The sequence below is a fragment of the Chaetodon auriga genome, chromosome 24 (genome assembly GCF_051107435.1).
Source record: "Chaetodon auriga isolate fChaAug3 chromosome 24, fChaAug3.hap1, whole genome shotgun sequence".
NCBI lineage: Eukaryota > Metazoa > Chordata > Actinopteri > Chaetodontiformes > Chaetodontidae > Chaetodon > Chaetodon auriga.
In genome coordinates, this window is record NC_135097.1 from 10,566,529 (window position 1) to 10,588,654 (window position 22,126).

At 47.3% G+C, this 22,126-nt stretch overlaps 1 protein-coding gene across 11 annotated transcripts in view; it reads right to left on the reverse strand.

Moving 5' to 3' along the window:
• Positions 1–22,126, reverse strand: part of ppargc1a (peroxisome proliferator-activated receptor gamma, coactivator 1 alpha) — a 248,124-nt gene that overhangs the window by 3,749 nt on the left and 222,249 nt on the right. For 3 of the 11 annotated variants that reach the window (XM_076724426.1, XM_076724429.1, XM_076724431.1), the window contains exons 3-10: positions 14,923–15,117; positions 13,798–13,923; positions 12,008–12,600; positions 10,024–10,097; positions 5,146–6,373; positions 3,291–3,383; positions 2,182–2,302; positions 237–358 (exon numbers count right to left, since the gene is read on the reverse strand). In XM_076724426.1, the coding sequence (XP_076580541.1) occupies positions 237–358; positions 2,182–2,302; positions 3,291–3,383; positions 5,146–6,373; positions 10,024–10,097; positions 12,008–12,600; positions 13,798–13,923; positions 14,923–15,117 (2,552 nt within the window). Of the gene's footprint in view, positions 1–236; positions 359–2,181; positions 2,303–3,290; positions 3,384–5,145; positions 6,374–10,023; positions 10,098–10,304; positions 10,351–12,007; positions 12,601–13,797; positions 13,924–14,922; positions 15,118–22,126 lie in introns of all 11 variants that reach the window. The other 8 variants (XM_076724433.1, XM_076724435.1, XM_076724432.1 and 5 more) reach the window with 4 other exon arrangements.

Consider the following 22,126-nt stretch of genomic DNA (forward strand, 5'->3'; position numbering starts at 1 on the left):
CACGCTATTTATATGCAAAAGAGAATCAATAAAAGTGTATCTTTGGGGCCCCATAGGCCTGGAAATAGATGGATCGGGAGACGCTCTGAGACTGCAAAAGCTCCGTCTTTGTCTTAGACCTTCAACGCTTGCCTTTGCTTTAAGTTCAACAGTTACAGCAGTTTCCTATCAAGCTACGCTCACGCCAGGCTACCATATAGATGCACACACATGCACAGAAAGTCCTGGGGCCTTACCCATCGTCCCTCAAGTTCACTGCACATTCTTCAATTTCGCCAAAGACTTCAAAGCGGCGCTTCAACTCTGTCCGGGTGCAGTCGGACCTCAGTCGCCCCACGTACACCACCCGTCTCTCCTCCTGCTCGTTAAGAGGAAAGACAGAGTGGAGGAAGGAGATTAAAAGGGGGAGTTTTTTCCTTTCCCCTTCTCTCTCTTCACCGAGCCCTAATGAATTGGTCTTGATCACTCCTGTGGATACTGCAGCTGACTTTAGGCCCCTTTTTTTTTTGTTTTTTTTTGTCCCTCTTCTCTGTCTGTCTGCACTCCTCTGTGATTGGTTCAGCTCGCTTCCTGTTATCTGATAGAGTTGCAGATAGAGTGCCCTCAGTCTGCCTTGGCACAACAATTCCTTTTTCTCTCTGCAGCTCATCAACCAGAGGCAGAATGATTTTTATCAAATGATGCCATGTCTTAAGTTTGGGGCTGCTTCTTCTTTTGCAGCATCTAAAAATAAAACTGAGGGGTGACTCACAGTGTCAGAAAAAGCCTGTTTCTTTCTTTCCAACTTGGGAGTCAAACTCACGAAGTGCAGCAAACAAGGCACGGTCGCCAAATCTAAATGAGAGGCCTGTTAATATTGGGAGGATATTCATTTCCGAGAGAGAGGGAGCATTAAGAGCAGCAGCAGTGAGCCACAGGGCGAAAAACATGGATTTCCTTGAACCTCAGAGGACGTCAGGGTCATAGTGGAATAATTTAGGAACAAACTGCACCAGGCTGCAGTTACAGCTTTTGAGTAATTTAATTGCATCTGCTAATCATATAATACAGCACAAGCCTGGAGCTATAGCGTATCACGAGTATTATTTATTTATTCATTCATTTACTTGCCATTACTGGAGCAAGTCCACTGAGGCCTGCTGAAATGTTGAACGCCGTCTGGAGGGTGGCACTAACATGTATGTAAATCAGTTGCCTGGTGCTAAACTCAAAGTTCACCTTTGCCCCGTTAGACTCACATTAAGTTGCCAAGAAAAATACAAATTAACTACAGATAACTGTTTTTATGGTTTTTCCACTCTCTTTAATGCTTGCATACTGTTTGAGACAAAAAAAAAAGCATTTGCTGAATTAGGGGTTTAGTTGCTGACAACTGATAAATAGTCGGCCTTTTCTTGATGGCACCCTGAGGGCTGTCAGTGTGTGTGTGGGTGTGGGAGACAGAGAAACAGACAGACAGACAGAAGGAGACGCTTTCATATCCCCGGCCTCCCAAACCTTGTGTGACAGCTTGAGCTAGACTGCTCGTAATTGTTTGTCTTTCCATCTCTGGAAATGTATGCATGCCAAGCCAGGTTTGCATTACCGCACCCTTTAATGTGTGCTTTATCAACGGGCGGTAGTAGCGCTACCCCGCTGGAAACCTGAGTAATTTCACACCGAGACATGGAGAGCGGAGATATGGGAGAAACGCGATATTCACTGCATCAGGCTGAATTTTGAAACAGATACAGAAGAAAAGAGCTCAAGAGAATCAGTGGTCGTTTTTTTTTTTTCGTCCTTTCCTCGTCTTGCTCTCCTAGTTTCTGTTTTCCACTATTTTAGCATTTTACCCCTGTGGTGTGATTAATAAGAGTCGACAGTGTTTCCAGACGACAGAGACGTTAAAAATACACAACCCGGAGATAAAGAGGAAGGGCCTGTCGCCTGAATCATTCAGGAACTCACTTTGTATGTATTCTTTCAGTCGGGAGACACTGTGGCACATGGCACTGGGCTGGGGGCTGCCGCATCCTTAGCAATGTGTGTGTGTGTGTGTGTGTGTGTGTGTGTGTGTGAGTCTGTGGGAGGTTTCTGCAGGAATTTGTACATATGCCACAGCAGTGACTGCATGCAGTCTTTTATCAAACAAAGAAAAGGAGGATGGAGGAAATTAGATGGAGTTTAAGTCAGTTGACTCACTATTGCCTTTTGCCTTTGTCTCTCTCTCTGCTCGGCCCTTTCGAACTCCCGCTTCTCGTAGTCCCGGCGGTACTCCTCCCTCTTCAGCCTCTCATGCTGGTACTCCTCGTAGCTGTCATACCTGCGGAGGCAAGGATACGCATGACTGTCCTAGCCTCGTCCTCTAAAATTCACCCTTCCTGTTGATGCCTGTGAAGAACAATTGCCAGTATTCACCAAGGACTGGGTCTGCTCTTTTCTCACCACTGATGGTTGAGGAGGGGGTTTGCAAGGGAGAGGAAATAGACATGTTAATAAGATGTCTCTTCGCCATCGCTATGATTACGGAGACCGCGGGATAGGCCCGCGGGAGTGCCGGCGAGCAGCGTGGTCGGGGAGCCAGGCAGCTGCAACTGTCAGCACAACTTCACATGTCATTACTTTCTGCTTAGTTAGGGCTTCATCAAGAAGGAAAGTGCAACTTTCTCCCCCACCCCGGACTCGCAGAAGACGTGTCCGTTAAGTTTTCGACTGATGAGCGACTCTCGGGCTTGTCGGGTGTCATTAGGCCCGTGGGTGCCAAATCAGCTTGGAGCGCTGAGATGGTGTCAGTCTCTCTCTCTCTCTCTCTCTACACTGTGTCAGTACTTCTCTGCATATGAAATGGTCCCCTCTGCAGTGGCTCATGGAAAACTACAGAGGCACTAAGTTGAATAAGCGTCATTATACAGCTGGGAGCGTCGACTCATGAGTGAAGCGTGCGTGTGCATCAGTGCGATTTGAGATTCTTTTGTCACCAGTCCAATGAAACATGATCAATTAAACATGTTTGCCCTGAATGTTTGTCACGGGGGCCCTCGTGTGGATGGGACAGACTGCGAAAAAGCTTCGGTCTTGATGTGAAAAGGGAATCACAGAGAGATCAAACTATTTCGGAGTGCTGACAGGGAAAAGTTACTTTCACTGCATTTGCCGATAGTGACTTCTGTATTCCAGCCATCCTTGCTTGCATACCATAACGTCTTTTGAGCTGCTGAGAATGAACATCCGTCCTAACCTGGTGTATGCTACTAAACAAAGCTTAATGACATATAAAATTGGAGGTTAAATAATTCAACCAGAATAATCACCTTGGCCTGCGGCTGAGAGGAGATCGAGACTGAGAGTGGGGGCTCTTGTGAGTCCTGGAACGAAAAGTGCTTGAATCTGTGTTGTGACGAGACCTGTGGGAAAAACAGAAAATGTTTAAAATATTATTTTGGGCAACACCTGGGAACGCTGTTCATCTCACACGTTTTTTAAAAATCCGACGGGGTGCTGTTGCCTCCTGCAAACTTGTGACACCCCGGTTAATTTGTTCTTACTTTGGGAACCAAATTAACTTCTTTGATATTCACAAGACCCATTTAGATGTTCGAAACTGGGTTAATTCCAGATAAAATAATTCTGTATTCCCCTAGCCTTGTCCTAATCTAACCCGTGACCACAGAAAGTGTGCATGATTTTCTGCAGAACTTCTGTACACACCTGAGCTTGCATATACATGCACACACTATCTATGTTGTATGAGGAAATGGTCAATACTGTAAGCTCTAGTGGCCTGACTGTAGAGCTTGTACCCCTGCACACCTTAAGCTTCTGATGCTTAATTATTAACGTGTTGCTGAAGAAGGAAGACCTGAATTATGAAAGGAGAGAAGTTCGGGAAGCTCAGAGAAGCAAAGGAATGCCAGTTTGGAAAAGATCGAGGATCATACGCGGTGAAACTTGACGCAGAGAGGAGGGATTGTGAGAATTATTTTGCTGAAATTCTGTTTATCTTTTCTTGCATGAAAATACAACAAGCTTCTTGTTCTGTTCCTTTCAAAACTCCGATCCCCAGCCAGCATTTGCAGAAAGCTTGTCAGTGTCAGATTCTGATCGAATGCCTTGAGACTATTACTGTATAATTTGTGAGCACGTTGGCGCAGAGAAAAGAACAAGGGCCCGAACAGACTGAAGTGATTCTATTGGCTCTGTGGAGTAAACTGACCTTTAAGTAATCAGGCAAACAAACTGAGTCACTGCAGTGGAGTCCTATACTGTGAGTACTCAATGAACTACTACTGACAAACTGAATTTCCTCACATCCTTCTCAGTAACTACAGCTTCCCTCTGTTCTTCTACCCAAAAAAAAAAAAGAGAAAAAAAAGACCCAACAGAAAATCCCTTGGCTCTGATCAAAGGGAAGCATGGGAAATGTAGTTCTCACACAGAGCTATGATGATACGAGTCTCTTTTGAGAGGGGTTTTGAGACTACATTCCCACAGCCTGGATTTGGCTTTCATCTCTGGGGATGTAAAAGAGGAGGGTTTGCCACTCAGTAAAAACAACAGCTGCCGCTTAAAACAATAGCCCCGGCATCAAACAAAAAACAGGAGCATGCGAGGGAGCAAGTGGGGGGGGGGGGGGGGGGGGTGAGTGTTAGGAAGACACTCAAATAAAACTCCCTGCCTAGAGATTAAAACTCATAGTGTACAAAAGTCCAGCGCCTGTGGCATGTTTCATGTCCTGGTTTTTTCTTTTTTGCCCGTTGTGTGTTGTTTCATGGCGATCGCACCATTCAACCAATCTTTTTCTTCCCCTGAAGTGCCACCTGCTTTAATAAGCAGAATTTAGCGAGCTGCGGACAATTTGGTTAGAATCCACTCCACCTCTCTTTCACCAGTTAAATCTCTTAGCGTAAGGCTTGCCAAATCTATCCTGCATTTAAGTCAGCAAGGCGAAGACTAGCAGGAGGTCGAGAACCCGTGCTAAGAGTCTCCAGGGTCGATCCTGTCTGACACCAGCTCTGACGACTGATCAGGCCTGTTTTACACTCCTAAGCTGGATCCCCCGCCAGCTCCAAGCCCTGTTTAAACTGCATGGGTGGGGAGCAACCGCGGCTCAGCCAAAAGAGGCGGGAGGTGTGTGGTTGTGTGTGGTGTGTGTGAGAGATGACTTACCAGGAGGAGGGGCGCCTGTCAGGTGAGCTGGAGAGGGAGCGCCTCCGGTAGTGCGAGGAGGAGCTGCGGGAGCCAGAGTGGGAACGAGAACGGGAGCGGGACCCGCTGCTGGTCCAGCAGAAAGGCCTGCTGGGCGAGAGGAGGAGGGAGGAAGGGGGGGAGACGGAGCCTCGTGAAGGGGAGCAGCTGGATGGTGGGGAACAGGAGGGAGAGCATGGGGGGCAGTAAAAGAGTAGGTCCAGAGGGGTGCCCTCCCAAGGATAGAGGAAGCGACTCTCGCGGCCCTCACCCAGCTCGAGCTCTTCGTGGAAGGGCAGGAAGCCTGGGTGCAGGTAGCTGGAGCCAGGCAGCCTCTGGGAGTAGCAGCCGTCCTCTGCCGCCTCAAGGGACTGAGTGGCTGCAGCCTTATTCTGTTTGCTGCCTGGTTCTCTCTCCTGGCCACCCTGACTATAAAGGGCTTGTAAGGGGTAGCCAAAGTGCTTGTTGAGTTCCGCTCTGATTTCCTGGTCGCACAGGAGCTTCCGGCTGGTGGCAGAAGGGTGCTGTTGGTCCCCATCGGTAGTGGGCTCTTGTAATGGGATCTGGACGGTTTGCGTAAGGGTCTGCTTCCCTAACCCCTGGACCCGGACTGCTTCTCCATTCACAGGGGCAAAATTCTGCTGCTCAGCCAAAGGACCAGATGAAGCCGATAATGGAGTACAAGAAGATGAAGATGATGAAGAGGACGGTGGCATGGCTGAGTCCTTACATTCGACATGCCTGTCCTCCACTTTGCCTGCAGTAGGCAGGGGAGCAGCAGCGGCACCTGAGGTGGCCGTCATCGCTGCTGTAGTCACGGCAACAGTGGCTGTGCCGCCGTCCTTCTTAGCGCTAGCCTGGCAATAGTCATGGTCGCTGTAGCCACGTGGCGCCGACCGCTTGTTGTTGCTAGTGCTTCGATGCTCCTCAAGGCCACGCCCCACTGTGTGTTGGGTGACAGAGTAAGGGAGGGCGGTGGACGCTTTGCTCAGCTGGGCATAAAGCTCAGTCTGTTCGGGACCCTTCCTTGTGGGGCCCCCGCCTGAGGCACCTGGGGCCGGGGCCAGAGCGCCGGGGCCCAACTCGCTCAGCCTGGCTCTTTTGCATGCCAAGGCTGAGGAGGAACATGAAGACAACTTGGTTTTGAGCGATGCTTTGAAAGGATTCTCTTGACTGGCTTTGTGTGGGGGCGTGGTAGGTGGTGTCAGACCTGCAGAGGGAGGAGAAGACAGAGGGGTAGGTGGGGGCAATAAAAGGAAAATGGAATCATAATGCAAACGTCCCCGAATGCCACCCCCCCACCCTCTGTCCCTCACTCATCTATAAACTCCGGGTCAGTTTATGGACAGTGGACACAGATACATGCCTGATTAAAATATTCACTTTCACTTGGCCTAATCCTGATCTCTATTTTATTGCAATCTTGACAGATTAATGTAATGCTTGGTGTAACTTAATACGGTGGTGCTGTAACACGGATGACTTGCCATCGTCTTCCTCTCTGACCTTGGAAAGATCCCTTTTCATGAAAAAAAAAAAAAAAACACTGCACAAAACCCACGAAGAGGACAAACGTAATGCAGCCAATGAAAAAAATGAAAGTACATGTATCATATCTCTGCCTACATCACATAAATGTCTGTGCTGGACAGCAGCCAATTCATCTGAATAAAACCAAAGACCTTTTTTATCGGTCTGAAAGAAAAATCACTGACATGACGGCATGCATGTTTCAAGATTATCCGGCACCATCTCCCTTATTCCAATGTCGGAAGATGTGTCACTACTCTTAATGTTCGTGTTATCATGCCTGGTGATGTTGCCATGGCAAGATGTCTGCTATGTCATAGAAGCACAGGAAGTAATGGCGAATGGGCTGTCAGTCTTCTCAGATGGCATGTCCCTCCTGCTCGTGCCCCCCCCCCCGCCCCCCCCACCCTCACCCCATCTTTCCCCCTCCGCCTCCTACAGATTTACAACCAGACAGATGGCAGTTATATGGGAAGTCCTGAGATGAGCCCACTTTATAGCATTGTTAATGCACTCACACAAACAGCCACCACCATTACTCTCATTCTCACTTTCGTCCTCTCCTTTAGTCTCGCATTCTCCCTTTTTCTCTCTTCCTGTCTGCCATCTTCCCTGGATCAATCTCTATTTCTCCCTTTCCGTCTCCTTTCCTATCCCGTTTCTGTCTCGCACAGAACAAATGTGCCCACACACACACACACACACACACACACATACTCGTCACTAACAGTCTCTCACTGGAGTCAAACTCAGGCACTTTGAAACACCTACGCTCTCCCCTCTTCTTTGCCTTTCTTATAATGCACATCATTCTTCCCTTGCTGGTGAATTGCACCAAATGACAGCTATTAGTATCAAATCCAGTGTTAGAGTATGCACAGGGAAGACAGCTTGGCAAAGAGAGTGTGGGAGCCTGATACATAAATATGCAAGTTTCTGAAGCCACTTGCTGTGTTTGGAATGCCTGATCCAACGGCTTATCATCCCACTTATTATCTGGATGTGTCTGTAAGGAGGACTGCAAGCCCTCACTCCCCTCTTTCCCCCTTTTTCTCCCCTCTTTCTTTTCCTTCTCTCAGTTCTGATGTTGATGCAGTACATATATATATATATATATATACATTATGCCAATGAAATGAGCTATGAAAAGGAATTGGGAGAGAGGGAGAGGGGGTGCGACACAATGCCTGAGGAACTTCTGTTTCACCAATGAAGCACCATCTGTCCAAAACAATGTGCGCGTGGGGTCATAAAGTAGGAGCCATTAGCGATGGGGCTGAAATAAATCAGAATTAGATAAATATGTGCCTCTCAGTCAAACTTGCAAGTGATGGATGATCCGCAGACACAAACACCAATCATGAAGCCACCGGAGAGAAAACGATGGAGCCAGCGAGCAAGACAGAGAAGGAAGAGGAGGAGGGTTTTATCGTTTTTTTTTTTTTCTCGTCCAGCTGTAAATTGAGAGGAGACCTCAGAGCGAATAACAACTCCGTGCTTAAAGAGTTGATCCGGCGGTAAGCCATGCAAATAGCAACACACAGACCACCCCAGTGTCATGAGATACAGTAATTAAAGACAACACGGCGGCACAGGGTAAATCTATTAGCTTGGTAGAGATTAGGCCAGAGGAGTCAGATCCCAGGGGGCCGCACTGCCTGTTGTAGCTTTTACAGCACCTCTCCGAGAAGTGTCAAGAAAACAGGCAGCCAACAGTCACAAATGTTGCTATTATTTGGCATTAAACACTATTTGGCTCTCAATATGCACAGGTCAACTGGTAATTAAATGTAGCTTTCTTTGACACACTAACCACTATTACTACAACTTGTCATAAAGTCATGAAGTAAGATATTACTGCCAGCAATCCATGGAAAGTTCCATCATTGAGTCGCTGATGTGGAGCCACCCACCTGGCTAACTTCCTTCTGGTTATCAGTGACGTCACCATAATCTCCACTGTAGTGGAATGTTACTCTAAATCTGCCAAGGCGTGTAACTCTAGACCTAAAAGGTTTCGCCTCAACTTACTGGGATCTATATCCATCTGTCTCATACAACACATGACACAAAAGCTAATCCCTATAAAGGGGCTCAGTAACCTAGAGCTTTCTGGACTAATGACTTTCCAGCTAATATTCAATCCTAAATTTGCGCAGGACGGTTAAGTCAGGTGAAGGGCTTTATTTGACCGTGCTTGTAAAATGGATGCGGTGGAACAGAACGGACGCCCGGCTTTGGCCACAGGTCAATAGACTCACCCACGTGCAGTAAAACAGGACAAAATATTAACCCTGCTTGATTGCCCCAGAGCTTAAGTAGCCCTGCTCTTTCCTTTCTTTAGGTCTCAACAGGCATCCCCTTTGACCCCGAAAGCTTTTCTACACAAAAGGGTTACACAGCGCAGCAACCAAGGTCAGAGGGACAGAGGGAGACCTCTTGCGGTCTGATGTGCCACAAATTTCCATCCCCCATGAGAGCTACACAGACGGTATAGAGGACAGACATGAGGTATGTTATATGAGGAGCATTTCCCTTGCTGGTAAATGAATACCTGAAGGGCCCAGCACACAGTGTGAGAGATTAAAGGACAGCCATTTTGTTTTTATTGACCTTAGATGATTAATCTGAGGGAGAAGGGGGGTAATTACAGACATTATTAGCACAGGGAGGAAAAGAGAGACATAACCCCCAATTTTGCAGCTTTCACTGACATTCTCTTCATTTTTGTCCCATAATTACCTTTTGCCTATAGCTTTCATCTGATGTAGTTAATTATAAGGCAATAACACAAAAAGAATGGTGTCAATAATGATGGCGAAAAACCCTCATGCTGACTCCATTTAGGAAACAGCATCCTTTGCACAGAAGACTTAACATTCAGCTGATCTAATTGGCCGCATGTTCAAGGTAAGGAAAGCACAGATCATATGGGCAAAAGTGAATTATACTGCAAAACCAATTAAATCCGTAACACTGCCATTTCAATTTTCCTATGATGTGTAAGCTGTCCGTCAGAGAGCATTAGGATCTGATAGAGGAAGAGGAAAAACATATTAACTCTTCAGTATCAGGGGAGGGGAGGTGGTGGAGGATGGGAGGGGTTTGCTAATGAACCCTGAAGAGATTGGAAAGCCTAATCAATACTCAGGGACATAAAAATGTTCTCCTTTGCCTTCACCTTGAACTCTGAACTGTGATGGAACTATCAAGATGTGGGAGACAGAGTTAACCCATTATTAGCTACAACAGGGAAGTGAGAAATCCCAGCGGCTGGTCTGAACAAATAACAACTGCATGTGTTTTAAATAATCAGAAATGTGTGCTTACCTGGGGTTCCAGCAATCTCCACACTTAATGTGCGTTCAATGGTTTTGTTCTCAAATGGTGATCCCTTGTGGTCACTGGAAGACAAAAAATAAGTGCAACAATTTACTTCTCAGGTGAAAGCAGGACTTTAAATGCTTTTTGTGATCTAAGAAATGGAAATGAGTCACAAAAATGCCTCAATTTGGTTTCTAGTCTATTTAGTTGTCTTTGGTTTTGGCTTTTTTTCTGTAGTTGTTGTTGCTTTTTGCCTGGAATAATGTGGAAAAACTTCTCACACTTACTTTGGAGACTCTGGGGTCAAAGGAAGTGGCAAGGTGGTTGGTTTGGCTGCAGAACACAAAGGAGCATGGGTAATTATTGATCTAGGTATGACACTCATGGCAGAAGAGAACAGGTCCACATTCTGCAACAATTAATCTCAAATTGGCTCGTTAAATGCAATTATTACTACAAAAAAAACACCCATTAGAAAGTCTCTCTATAGACACTATTGCACAAAGCATATGTTTTTAGAATTGACCCCGTTTTAACAATTTATTCTCTTTGGATAGACTGTTCACTCTGTGAGGCAGGATGAAGTGATGGTGCGCATTTCACTGGTGTCTACACACAGACATACTCCGCTCAAGACAACAGCGAGTTCGAAATGGAATAAAGACAGAGAGACGATGCCACAAACAAGACACATGACAGTGGGTGAGCCCCTCCCTGGACAATTAAGTCATAATTGCATGCACCAACAGCACAGGAGGGGAAAAAGAAGGAAGAAAGGAGAGTCAAGGAAGCTTGTGCAGTTGCCCGAGGCTCTGGCCGACTTGTGCTCCAGCTAAGGGAACGTGGCTTTAGTAGCACGACGCTAAAGAGCAACGCCCGGGCTCTGAGTCTACATGTACATATTCAGCACACTCAGCTCAATCAGCCAAAGGTGGTTCAAGGGTCGACTTTATGAACACCAGACGCACAGAAGCAAGACAAGGCTCGCCCCTTTTCCCACCCCCTCCTTTTTAAAAAAATTGCACTCAATTTAAATTTGAAAGAATGCCTCCGGGACTAGCAAAAAGCATTGGCTAGCAGGCTGTTTGTTGTCATTGTTGTTTATGCCCTCAGAATGACTGTTAGATTCGTATTAGAATAGGGGTTAGTTGTGAAGTCAAACTGGGAAGTGGTTAGAGCAGGAGAGGGAGAAGAGAGAGCAGAGATAAGGCCAGTGGGGGGGATGCAGTCATGATTACCTAACAACGGGTGGCCCTGGTCGTCGGGGTGCTCGCTGAGTGCCTGCCTGTGTGGGTACCCTTGCCCTTGTATGATGCAGGGAGGGGCGGGCTCTGCAATTCTAGTATCTGGGAAGAGTGGGCTTGGTGGGCCTTGTGAGAGCACCGCTGCAGGGCTGCCCGTGACATGGTCATCATCATCATCATCAACACCATCATCATCATCATCATGGTCAACATCCTCCCCATGGTTTAGCCACCCCAGCTCTAGTCCAAAGCCCAGGTCTAGCCCTGAGTCTGGCTGGCTAACCCAGCTCTCTAGGTCTAAGGCGAGAGGTGACAACAGGGGCCCTGAGTCAGACTCTTCAACCTGACTTTCTGCCCGGTTTCTACAATCAGCGGTCCCCCCTAACTCTTCCTCCTCCACCTCAGAAACAGCTTGGGCTGGGCTCTTAGACCTCTTACCTGCTAATTTGCTGAGAGTGCTGGGTAAAGGGGTTGGTAAAGTCTTAGGTGGGAGTAAGTGGGCTCGATATCGAGCAGGCCTCTGTTTGGAGGTGAGCAGCTGGCTAAGTAAGGGGTGCCCCAGCTTCTCATCTCTTTTCTTAATAGTCACTGTGATGTGTCTATGTGGTGCACGGCTGGCACCGTTACTGTTACTATGGCCTTGCCTGCCAAAGCCCTCACTAGCCTGAGTGGCGCCCGCAGCCTCTCGGCAATGCTCACAGCTGTGACTCACCTCTCGGGGAGGGAGGGAATAAGAATGCATATACCTAATAAACCTAGCGGCGGCCAGGCGGCCCACATCGCCTGGCGGCCTTCCTTCTTCACTGGGTGGCCCGTGCTCCAGTTTGGGGCGGACATGGCCGCAGGTGGAGGTTCTGTGGCCAACAGGGATAGAAGCACCCTCCGACTCCTCAAACCCGTCATCGTGACTGCAACGCTGCCACTTCCCAGCCCCAACACCAGCCACACTACACTCGCCTGCAGCCCGGCTCTCACCTCGCTGGTGATGCTGCTGCGGCGGCTGCTGCTGCTGCTGCTGCTGCTGTTGTTGAGATGGTACAGCTGACTTCTTCTTGGAGGTGGTGGAAGAAGAGGAAGACGAGGTGGAGGAGAGGGAGGAGAACGAGGAAGTGGACGACGAGGACGGCGAAGAGGAGGAGGAAGATGCGCCAAGACCCAAGCCACTCTTGTCCCTGCTACTGGCACCCCCCCAGGTGCTCTTGGCTTCACTGGCTTTGGTGTGGAGCAGGATGTCATCAGTTGCTGTTAGGTATTTCAGCAGCTCAGTGCAAGGCCGCCTCACCGGGCGGTTCTGTTGGCTGGAGCCCCCTCTTGCTTTTCCATTCCAGGGGCTCTCCGTCTGTGCAACACAACAAGACAGAGAAAGAGAGAGAACATCATTTGGTTTGCTTAGAAAATAAAGTTTTGCTCACTGTTAGTATAGTTCAGTCGATCCAGTTGTGAGAAATGATAAGTGCTTTATTGGGCACAAAAATAAAAGTACAAAGGGAGGGAGCCAGAGAGAGACTGAAAGAGCAACTCAGACAGCCTAAGCACAGTGGTTGCCCAACTGTCTGGGAGGCAATGGTGGGAGTGCGGTCCGCCCATCATCTTAATTGCGTGGCCCTCCGAGCACCAACACGCCACTCTGTACGCGCACCATGTCCTCCGGGAGTCCTCATTCGCTGTGCTCCAGAAATGGATGACTCAAAGGCACAGTATGAAAATAGAAACTGTGAGGAAGGTTGACGCACTCCATGTGCAAACACAGTATGCACAACGCACACAAATCTGTATATGTGTGTGTGTGTTGTGTTGTGTTTACCACACAATATGATCACATACAGATGCTTTTTAAATTCAGAGGATTTTAAGCACTAGGGAAAGCAGAACAAATAGAGATTTCAAACATTTTTCCCCAAACAAGAGCAAATGATCAAGTGCTGGAAGCTGTATATGGCACTGAACAAACACTATGTCAGGTTCTGACATGAAATGCAAACAGATTACTGGAATGACATACTTTTTTTTTTATTCATATTCACAAACATATGACGCTTACACTGACTAAAATTCATCTCAATCCCAACCCCTTTCGAAAAAAAAGTCCTTTTGAGAGCCATCTAATGAGAACATAAAGGCTGATATTTTGATCTTGACGTCTCAAGGCATCAATCTCGCCGCAAGAGTGCCTGTCGCTGTTTTTTTTTTTTTTTTTCCAACAGGCACCATACCAAGGCGGATAAGTGGTGGAGCTAATGAGACAACGGTGCCGATGCCTCGCCTGGAAAGCCCAACAGCAATCAGCCTGTTTTCATTACGAGATGGCCCCCTGGGATAGTAGACTAGAGCAGTAGTCTAACATCTTCTAAAGGCGGCCACCAAAACAAGAAAAGTGTGAGAGGGGGGGAGAAAGAGCAAGAAACAAGACAGAGCAAGAACAGAGTGAGAGATAAACAAACACTGACAGAAAATGTGTGTTCAGGAGTGAAATACGCAGCAAGGCAGTGCGTATATTTGTGTGTGTGTGTGTGTGTGTGTGTGTGTGTGTCCCTACCTTGACGACGGCAGGTGGTGGTCTGATCCGGTGGTTGCTGCTGGCTGCATGGTTCTGTGCCTTGCCACCTGTGTATTGATTATAGCTGAGCTGGGAGTTTGCGGGTGCCAGAAGGAGCTTCTTCAGCTGCGAATGGACCCAAACAGAACAAGAGAAAGTGGTGGAGGAGGGGGGAAGTGAGTATGGCTTATGCAAATGACCATTTTCTTTCAATTAGACAGCCTGCGCTTTGTGGAACCAAAAGAGGCCAACGCTGCAATCAGAAAAGATGAAATCACTCAGATATTTAAAAGATTAGACATTTTTTAAGCAGTTTATAGTATGCGACAGGACAAGTCTTTCTTCCTGTGAAGGTGTTTTTGTGTACACAAAGCCAGGCTCCTCTAATGTGATTGAATAAACACTCTCGGGCATGTGGCTAAAGGTCATTTGGAAGGGACCGGCATGGAATAAAATGGACTATAACTGAACATAACACAACATTTTAGGTCAAAGCCTTTAAGCTAGAGGAATGCCCAGATGGTGTGGTTATGTGTAAAAATAACAGCACAAAGGTAAGCTGACTTCTCATCGAGAGGCCTGTCTTTTTGCCAAAAAAGATGACTCGGGCACAGGGGGATTAGTTGAGACCCACTGAGAGTTGACAAGATGAGATGGATTTCTTTTTTCCCTGACTTTCATTATGTGCCGGCTTGATTTCAGGGCTTGTGGCACTGTGTCAACCATAGTTGGCCCCACCACAGTGTTCGTATCATTGAATTGGCGCCACAATAGCACTGTTATGTAATTAGCACTGAGCAGCAAACGCACTGATCCATTCCATTTACTTCCCTCCTCCCTGCATCTGCATCTCTGAATGCTCTGACGACACATACAGGGAACACATTGTGGCAAATGTAGCAGAGTGTGGACTGGGCGCTGCCAAAGACAGAAGTCTAACAGACAAATGGCCACTTTTGGTGCCCAGTCTTGTTGAAGAGTCTTATCTGTTGTGTGCCACAGACTGGCAAAAAAAAAAGCAGCAGTGTGCGCAGGGCTGGAGGTCATGTCTCAGGAATGGCACGTTTTCGACCCTGGAGCGGTGGTGATGGGAGAATCTCACAAAGGAAAAGCTGGTGGTCTTACCAGGGAAGGCTCCTCAGGCTCTGGGGTGCGTGGTGAGCCGTCAGGGGAGGAGGGACAGCTCCGGTCACTGGCATTGGTCACGTCCCCATCTGCCAGGGCCTCAAACGAAGGCAATCCGTCCTCATCCACCGGGATGCTGTCCAGGGTCTCTGTAAGCACTGCCAGCAAGTTGGCCTCATTTTCTTCATCTATCTTCTTAGGAGGGGGAAAAGGGGGAAGACAGAGACAGAAAAACAGAGAGACGGGGGAAAATAGGACATTTTAGTCAGGAGAAGTTGCATCTCTTTTTTTTTCTACCGGGGAAGTAAAGGTGGTGGGTGGTTGCATGCAGGCTTTCATTGTTAATAGAGTGGGAAGATTTTTTTTTTCCCTCGTTTTTTTTTTTTGCAGTAGAGCTGTTTCTATCCTGGCAGCCTTTTTCAAAACTAAATTCTCTCCCTGTGCAAGTGAGTCAAGCCTGTCACTCATATTTTAAGCACGCAGCTTACTGGACCAAAATAATATCTCCCCCAAGAAACCCATTACCAGGGCTGACAAGTAGCAAGTATCTAGGGAAGACAGGAGTGGGTCGGGGTGCGTCGTGGTATTGAGGGGTTTGTGGGGGTAAAGGAAACAATGAGTGGAAGTTGACTCTCCTCTATCTTCCTCGGCGGAATTGCGACAAGATCGGCTTGCCGTCAAGATGTTTGCAAGCTATGCTCAGATAAGGCAAATTACCACCCGTTAATGCTAAATAAACGCGATATATTTAAAATGTGAGCATGACAGCTGATGTGCACGATGGGCGGGAAGTTATCATCAACATTTCATGAAAAATAAAGCGTGTCCTCGCCACTCAGCTCCTCTCTGATGCTCCAGAGGAGTTGTGTGCTTGCTGCAGCTGGCTGTTTAATAGTAGAGATTATGGCTGCGTTTGAGAAATAAAGAGACAGAGAGAGATGAAATATATAGAGATGAATAGCGAAAGAGGTGTGAGCCGCTAACATGCATGTACAGTATGTAAAGAAGGAAGCAAGAGAAAATGTATATTAAGGTCAAGAGGAATGCAGCTTGCTTGACAAAAGGGTGTGTGTGTGTGTGTGTTTGTGTGTGTGTCTGTGTGTGCACGGCTGTGCCTTTGCGCAGTGACAAGTGACAACAGGAACTGCAAGTTCCAGGGCCATAAAAGCCCAGGGGACTTTAAGACAGCGGAAAGATAAACAACGTCGTCACCCCGGGATGTTCTGTGGCCAGCCCAACAAGAACAAATCCCTTTATGCACATGGCAGGATTATCATCGCTCGGTGACGGCGTGTGGCCATCATTATGCCAAGGGGGCCACCAACCTCTTAGATACCAGCACTACACCCCAGAAGACTCGGATGCTTACATGCAGGAAATATACCCACTTGTTCCTCTCTACCCCGCTGATTTTACACAATTACACACCCACCGTGGACGGCACTTTCGGAGCAGGTTTGGATTCACCGATGAGGTAGCAGCTATTTTAATGCCCCCCCCCCCCCCCCCTCCAATTTTCATTTATAGATGACACAGATATCTTGGACGTTCAGTTAGCTAGCTAACGGTGAGGAAAACGTTAATCTGATGCTCATTGAGTAGATTTTCTCCAAACAACATGAGCACTCAGTCATTATTAAAAAATGATAAAGGGGACATATTTCACAGAGATAACACGATGTAGACTGGGGCCACGCCGCATTGGCAAGCAAATGCCTTGCAGGAAATTGCTCTGTATGAGGTGGCATGCTGTTTAATTACTTGCATGAAGCTCCAAATCCACTGTGCTGGAACACTCCACGACTGAAATGTTCACCATTTTCCAGCATCCCAAGTTATTACCTGAGCACTAAGCGGGTAGGTATTAACCGCTGATAAATCCGGAGCCTTTTCTTAGCCCAAACATACATCCTCGCATGAGAAATTGAAAGCGGGATCATTTTAGATTATCACAAATGAGTCTTTAATGAGCCAGCCATCTGTTTAGATCCAACCTCACCAAACATCCAAGCACTGCTGTATTTGGGTGGGGCTTTAGTCACCTCTCTAGATTCAAACCTATACGTTCTGTAGAAATTGCAGTCTTTGCCACTCTGCGACACAGTAGTTACATTAAAAGTTGAGGGGGCTGTGCAAGCTTCATTATGTCATGGTTTGGAAAGGATTGGGGAATTTCTGAGGCTGTGGCAGGCTCAAATGTAGTGATTTCAATCCTGTTTCAAAAACCTCCACCAATTGGCAAGCTCCCACAGGCACACTGTATCCCCGAAGATAACCCAGAAGGGACTCTCATATTCTGAAAGAGACACTTGTAAAACCCTGAGTCGTGACGATCATGCTGCAGCCGCTGCTGCAGCTCTCGTGGAGGCACTCATAGGCCAAGTGGGGATTTGAGAATCTGGGGTAAAGAGCAAACCTCAGTGATCATTTCTACCCTGGTGAGACCATGATCTAATACTCCTGGCCAGCAGGGTGAGCTTTTCAATGCCAGCTTAAGGACCACACCTTGCAGAGTTTCCACCCCAAAGTCAATCTTCTACCAATGGCTCGCTTGTCCCTTGTATATTTATAAACAAAATCTCTATGTGGGTGGACTTCGGGAACTATGGCACCCAAAGGGGGTGACGCCAGGATAACCCGGCAACCTGCTGACGGCCATGTCCACTTATATTGATTACTCCAGCAGCTGCTGAGAGGAAAAGAGGGCAGGAAGAACAAAGAGAGAGGAGAAAAATTGTCTCGGTGGGAGCACTTTCTCGCCCATCCCGCTTAATGGACCTCACCGAATTAAAGAGATCTTAACAATCCTGGGCTAATTGTGGGATCACAATATATTAACCCCGCTCCAATTCTAAAGGGTGCCATTTTGTGGCTGTTTTATTCCAAATGCTTCAATTAGCCATTAAACATGCTGGCAAGTGCTGGCAGAGCTTCTTTCCCCCCTCCTTCACCCCAGCTTCCCTACGTCGGAGAAAAGAAAGCCAACTCCAGTTGTTCATTATTAGGTGAGGCCCTTTTGTTATCAGGCAGGCTGTATTAGAGGTTGTCCTTGCCTTTAACTCTTTTATTGAGTTCCACGGCTCAGCATTTGTGTTCCAGGAGATACTATTCACACAGCTGATAAGGGAAGGTGAAGGTGCTGTTTTAAACAAACACTCACTTCTGAACACTGGGGCAAATAGCCAAATTAAATCTGCTAATTGCTTCTTGAGGATTCCAAGCTCCTGAGCAAATTTGCCAGGGATCAAATTTTAACGAGCTTTTCGGGGCAATGCATCATTTACATGTTAAAAGGAACCAAATGTGTTGTGAAAGTGCCAGAATGATAGAAGTGATCACTGAATAACACCAAGATGCAGTTTCAACAGCTCCGCCGTTATCTTCAAATGAGAAGCAGAACATGTGGCAGACACTCTGGATGTGGGAAGATAAAATATCTCCCATTAAATGGGTCATCTGGTATTTAAAGTACTGTTTATTCTTACTGTCTCTTTTCGCTCACTCTTTCCTTCTCTCTCTCTCTCTGCAGATAGAGGAATAGCAACCAGTTAGTTCAGACAGAAAACATTCTTAATAAATTGGCCCCCAAATTGCGTGGCGGGGTTAAATCTGTGCCTTGACAATTTAATTGCACTGCTTCATCTCAATCTTTATTTTTTTTCCCCTCCACTCTCTGCTCTGTCAGCTTTCAAAAGCAGTCCCTTGGATGAGGTTAAGACGAGCCAGACCTTCTAATCATGGCACAATCAGAAATTGCAGGGGGTATATGTGCGTGCACCGAGCGAGGGGGTCGTATCAAGTCGTCACATCTTGACTCTGCCAAGAAAAGCAGCCTTGGATTTGATAAACAAATAATGTCATTCTGTGTTATTACCCCCGGCCCCCAGATTTCAGAGGAAATAAATCAACGTCAGCCTTGCCGTTAAGGCCTTAGTCAGGCCTGACACGTCGGCTGGTCACACAGGCACAACATATGGGAGCGGAGAAGGAGGGAGGAAAGAGAGGCAGGGAGGGTAAGGTACGGCACGATGCACGGCAGAGAGACAAATCATGGCAGCCGCCAGGGATGTCTGGTCATTTAGCATGAGCTTACTGAGATGGAGAGAGGGTGATTATGGCCTATACGGAGCGATGAAACCATACATAACACTGTTAAGTCCCTCTGTGCGTCTGAGCGTGTGAGGCGGCGGTGACACAGTCTGACGGTGTTCCAAATCATAAAACTAAATGTTAAACCTCTATTGTAGACAGGGCTGTGACTGCGACTGTTATTCTGAATCTGAATTTCCCAAGAAAATGATTCCATGGGCTCAATATCGAGGGTCAACATGTTGAGGATACAAAAATCACAGCACTGGTGGCTAACAGTGTGTCTCTGCATTCATCCAGTCAGTATATATTCTGGTTATCATGATGGTTTGAGCTGCGAGTAGCTAAATCTTGTACCATCTAAATGCAGACAAGATTGTCCGCTCCAAGCAGCAGGCAGCTGATTTTAGGCTTCTCCATCCTGCTTAGCTATAATACCACAACTGGCCTTGTGATAATCCCTTCGCCCTGGCAGGAATTCACTATTTTGTGCCTCCATTTAAACAAAAATGGCAGCTCTCGGAATGAAGAAGAAGTGCTGCTGCAGGAGCTGACTGTTTACATGCCAGATGTCTGTCTCAGTTTAGGAGGCTACGCGGGTTGTCAATGAGGAAACGGTTGGACCCATCAGTGAGGACCAGGATATGTGTGTGTGTGTGTGTGTGTGTGTGTGTGTGCAGAGATGATGCATCTCCTGGGAACCATTTGAGACTGTTAGAGCACTATCAGATGAGCTGATGAGGGAAAGAGAGAGGAGAATAGAAAGTGAGGAGACGAGATATCTGTGTGTGCGTGAGAGAGAGGGAGCCAAAGAGAGAGAGAACTGTTGTTACACATCCTGACACAGGCCAGATCCGATTGAGACACCTACCCAAGGGATGTTAGCAGCGCTGGTCTTTCTAGTTCTCTGCGGAAAAATCCTTTGACCGGTAACCCTGCTGCTCCTAAAGCTAACCACCTGAACTCTGTCACACATCTGCTGAGATCAGCTGAGGCTGTCACATGCCTTCAGTCCCACCAAGCCCTTTCTGTATAGCTTCGGGTCAAAAACCATTCAGTCAGGTTCCACAAAAGCGCATGCAGCCAGAAAGATACGCAATGAACCCCAGAGATCAGCAGCTGGAAAGACAACGCAAACCACCATCCTTATATTTATGACAGATCTATAAAAATAACCTGATAACTCTCCATCCAAACACAGCACAAAATGCATACACACTTCTGTTCACATCAGCTCACACGCATCCTCACACAGCTGTCCAAACAAGCGATCGGATCGTGGGTGGGTGGGGGGGGTGGGGGGGGGTGGGGGGTTCGGTGTGTCCTGGTGGAGCCTCCCCATCTACGGTCCTGCCCCAAGCTGCTGTTGTTTTCCTACTCCAGCCGTCCAACAGATGGTCCAAGCAACCGTTTGCTAACACCACAGAATCACACACCATCATAATGATTGGACACTCACCCTTTTGTTTTGGCAGCTACTTCCCAATCGGCTTGGCACGAGGAAGCACTGATTGCTGTGATTACTCTGACTTTGACTTGCTTTGACGGTCACAGCGGGAGGGGGGAGAGAAACAGACATTTGGAGCCTCGAATAAGGAATATTCAGCTAGATGCAGAGATGGGATGAAGAATGGTGCTTCCCTCTGCTTTTTTCGCCTAATGGCATGCAAATAGCTATTTGCTTAAGTCGGCAGCTCTGAATGTGCACCACTAAGCAAGGGGCCTTTGAACATACTGTAACACTGTTGATAATGCGTTGGAGGAACACAGGGAAGGGAACTGAGCGAGTGCAGAGAGAGACAGAAAAAAGGAGCACAGAGACAGTTTCCAATGTCCATCTTTCTAAAGGAACGCAGCCACATTTCCTGGCTGGAGTGTAAGTCTGCCATCACCAGCCAAGCGTAGCTATCCATAAAACAATTGAACACACACACACACACACACACACACACACACAGAAGGCTGGTCACTTTGGTTTTGACATTTACATAGATTTTCAAGGGGAGCAGAATGGACCAGAACTTCTTGTTTTTCGCACCGAGGACTCTGTTATTATCCGCTGCTGACACCACCTTCACACACTTACAACCGCACACACACACACACACACACACACACACACACACACACACACACACACACACACTTAGGTACACCTGCACTCAAATGCAGCTCCTGACCTTTCAGGCCCTGCCAAGCCCATCGAGGGTTTGTGGCGTTTCATTTGTCACAGTAATGTCTTCCTCGGAAAGATGCCAGTGCAAGGAGAGCCAGGGTACAGTGGACAAGATATAGTGGTCTACAGCGTTTCAGACAAAAGGTATGCTCCTGTGTCATTGTCCCATTCTACATCTCTGTGTGCATGTGTTTGCGCGTTTGACGGGGGACGCAATATCACAAATTTATGGTAATTGAAATGGCGGAATCTTTTGGGGGAAATGCAGTCAATTTGATTCTGCGGCAAAAAAAGGTCACCCTATTCAATTTGCACTCAACGGCACACGAGGTGCGACGGGAAACACCTGAAAGCAAACGATCTTATCAAGGCCTCACAGGCTTCACCACTTACCCAACTGCATGAAAGCTATTTGCTGATTACTAAATAAACGCATTATCTTTTACCTTGACTTCTGCGTCGAGTGTGTGCCCTGTGTCTCCTGGATCCAGGTAGGAGGCTGCCACTGCAGTGTGTGCGCCTCTTATCCATGTCGTGACTTTGAGAGCATGTTATCTGAGCAGCTCTCTGTCTTCTGCACTTTCAAGTGCCATATGCGTATGGGCTGCACGTGTAGCAGCGGTGGACAAACACGGAGGGCTTCACAAGCCTTTGCGTGTTGTGCGAGGGGTAGCAATGTGGGGGTGCGCCTATCTTTACAAGTAAAGAAATGAAAACACATCAAAGAATAGCGCACTTAAGTCGATACAATCCCAACTCGTTGATGCGATTCAGGGATACTATGAGAGAGGATGAGGGGGGCATGAAAGCTCTCAGATGCTTTCTTTGTAGCATCAACATCGAATGTTGATCTGCACTTCATCTTAATCTCGGATCTATTCTCTGTGGAATACTGATCATGTTACCTTTAGTTTGGACAGGCTCGCCTTCACAGCGTAC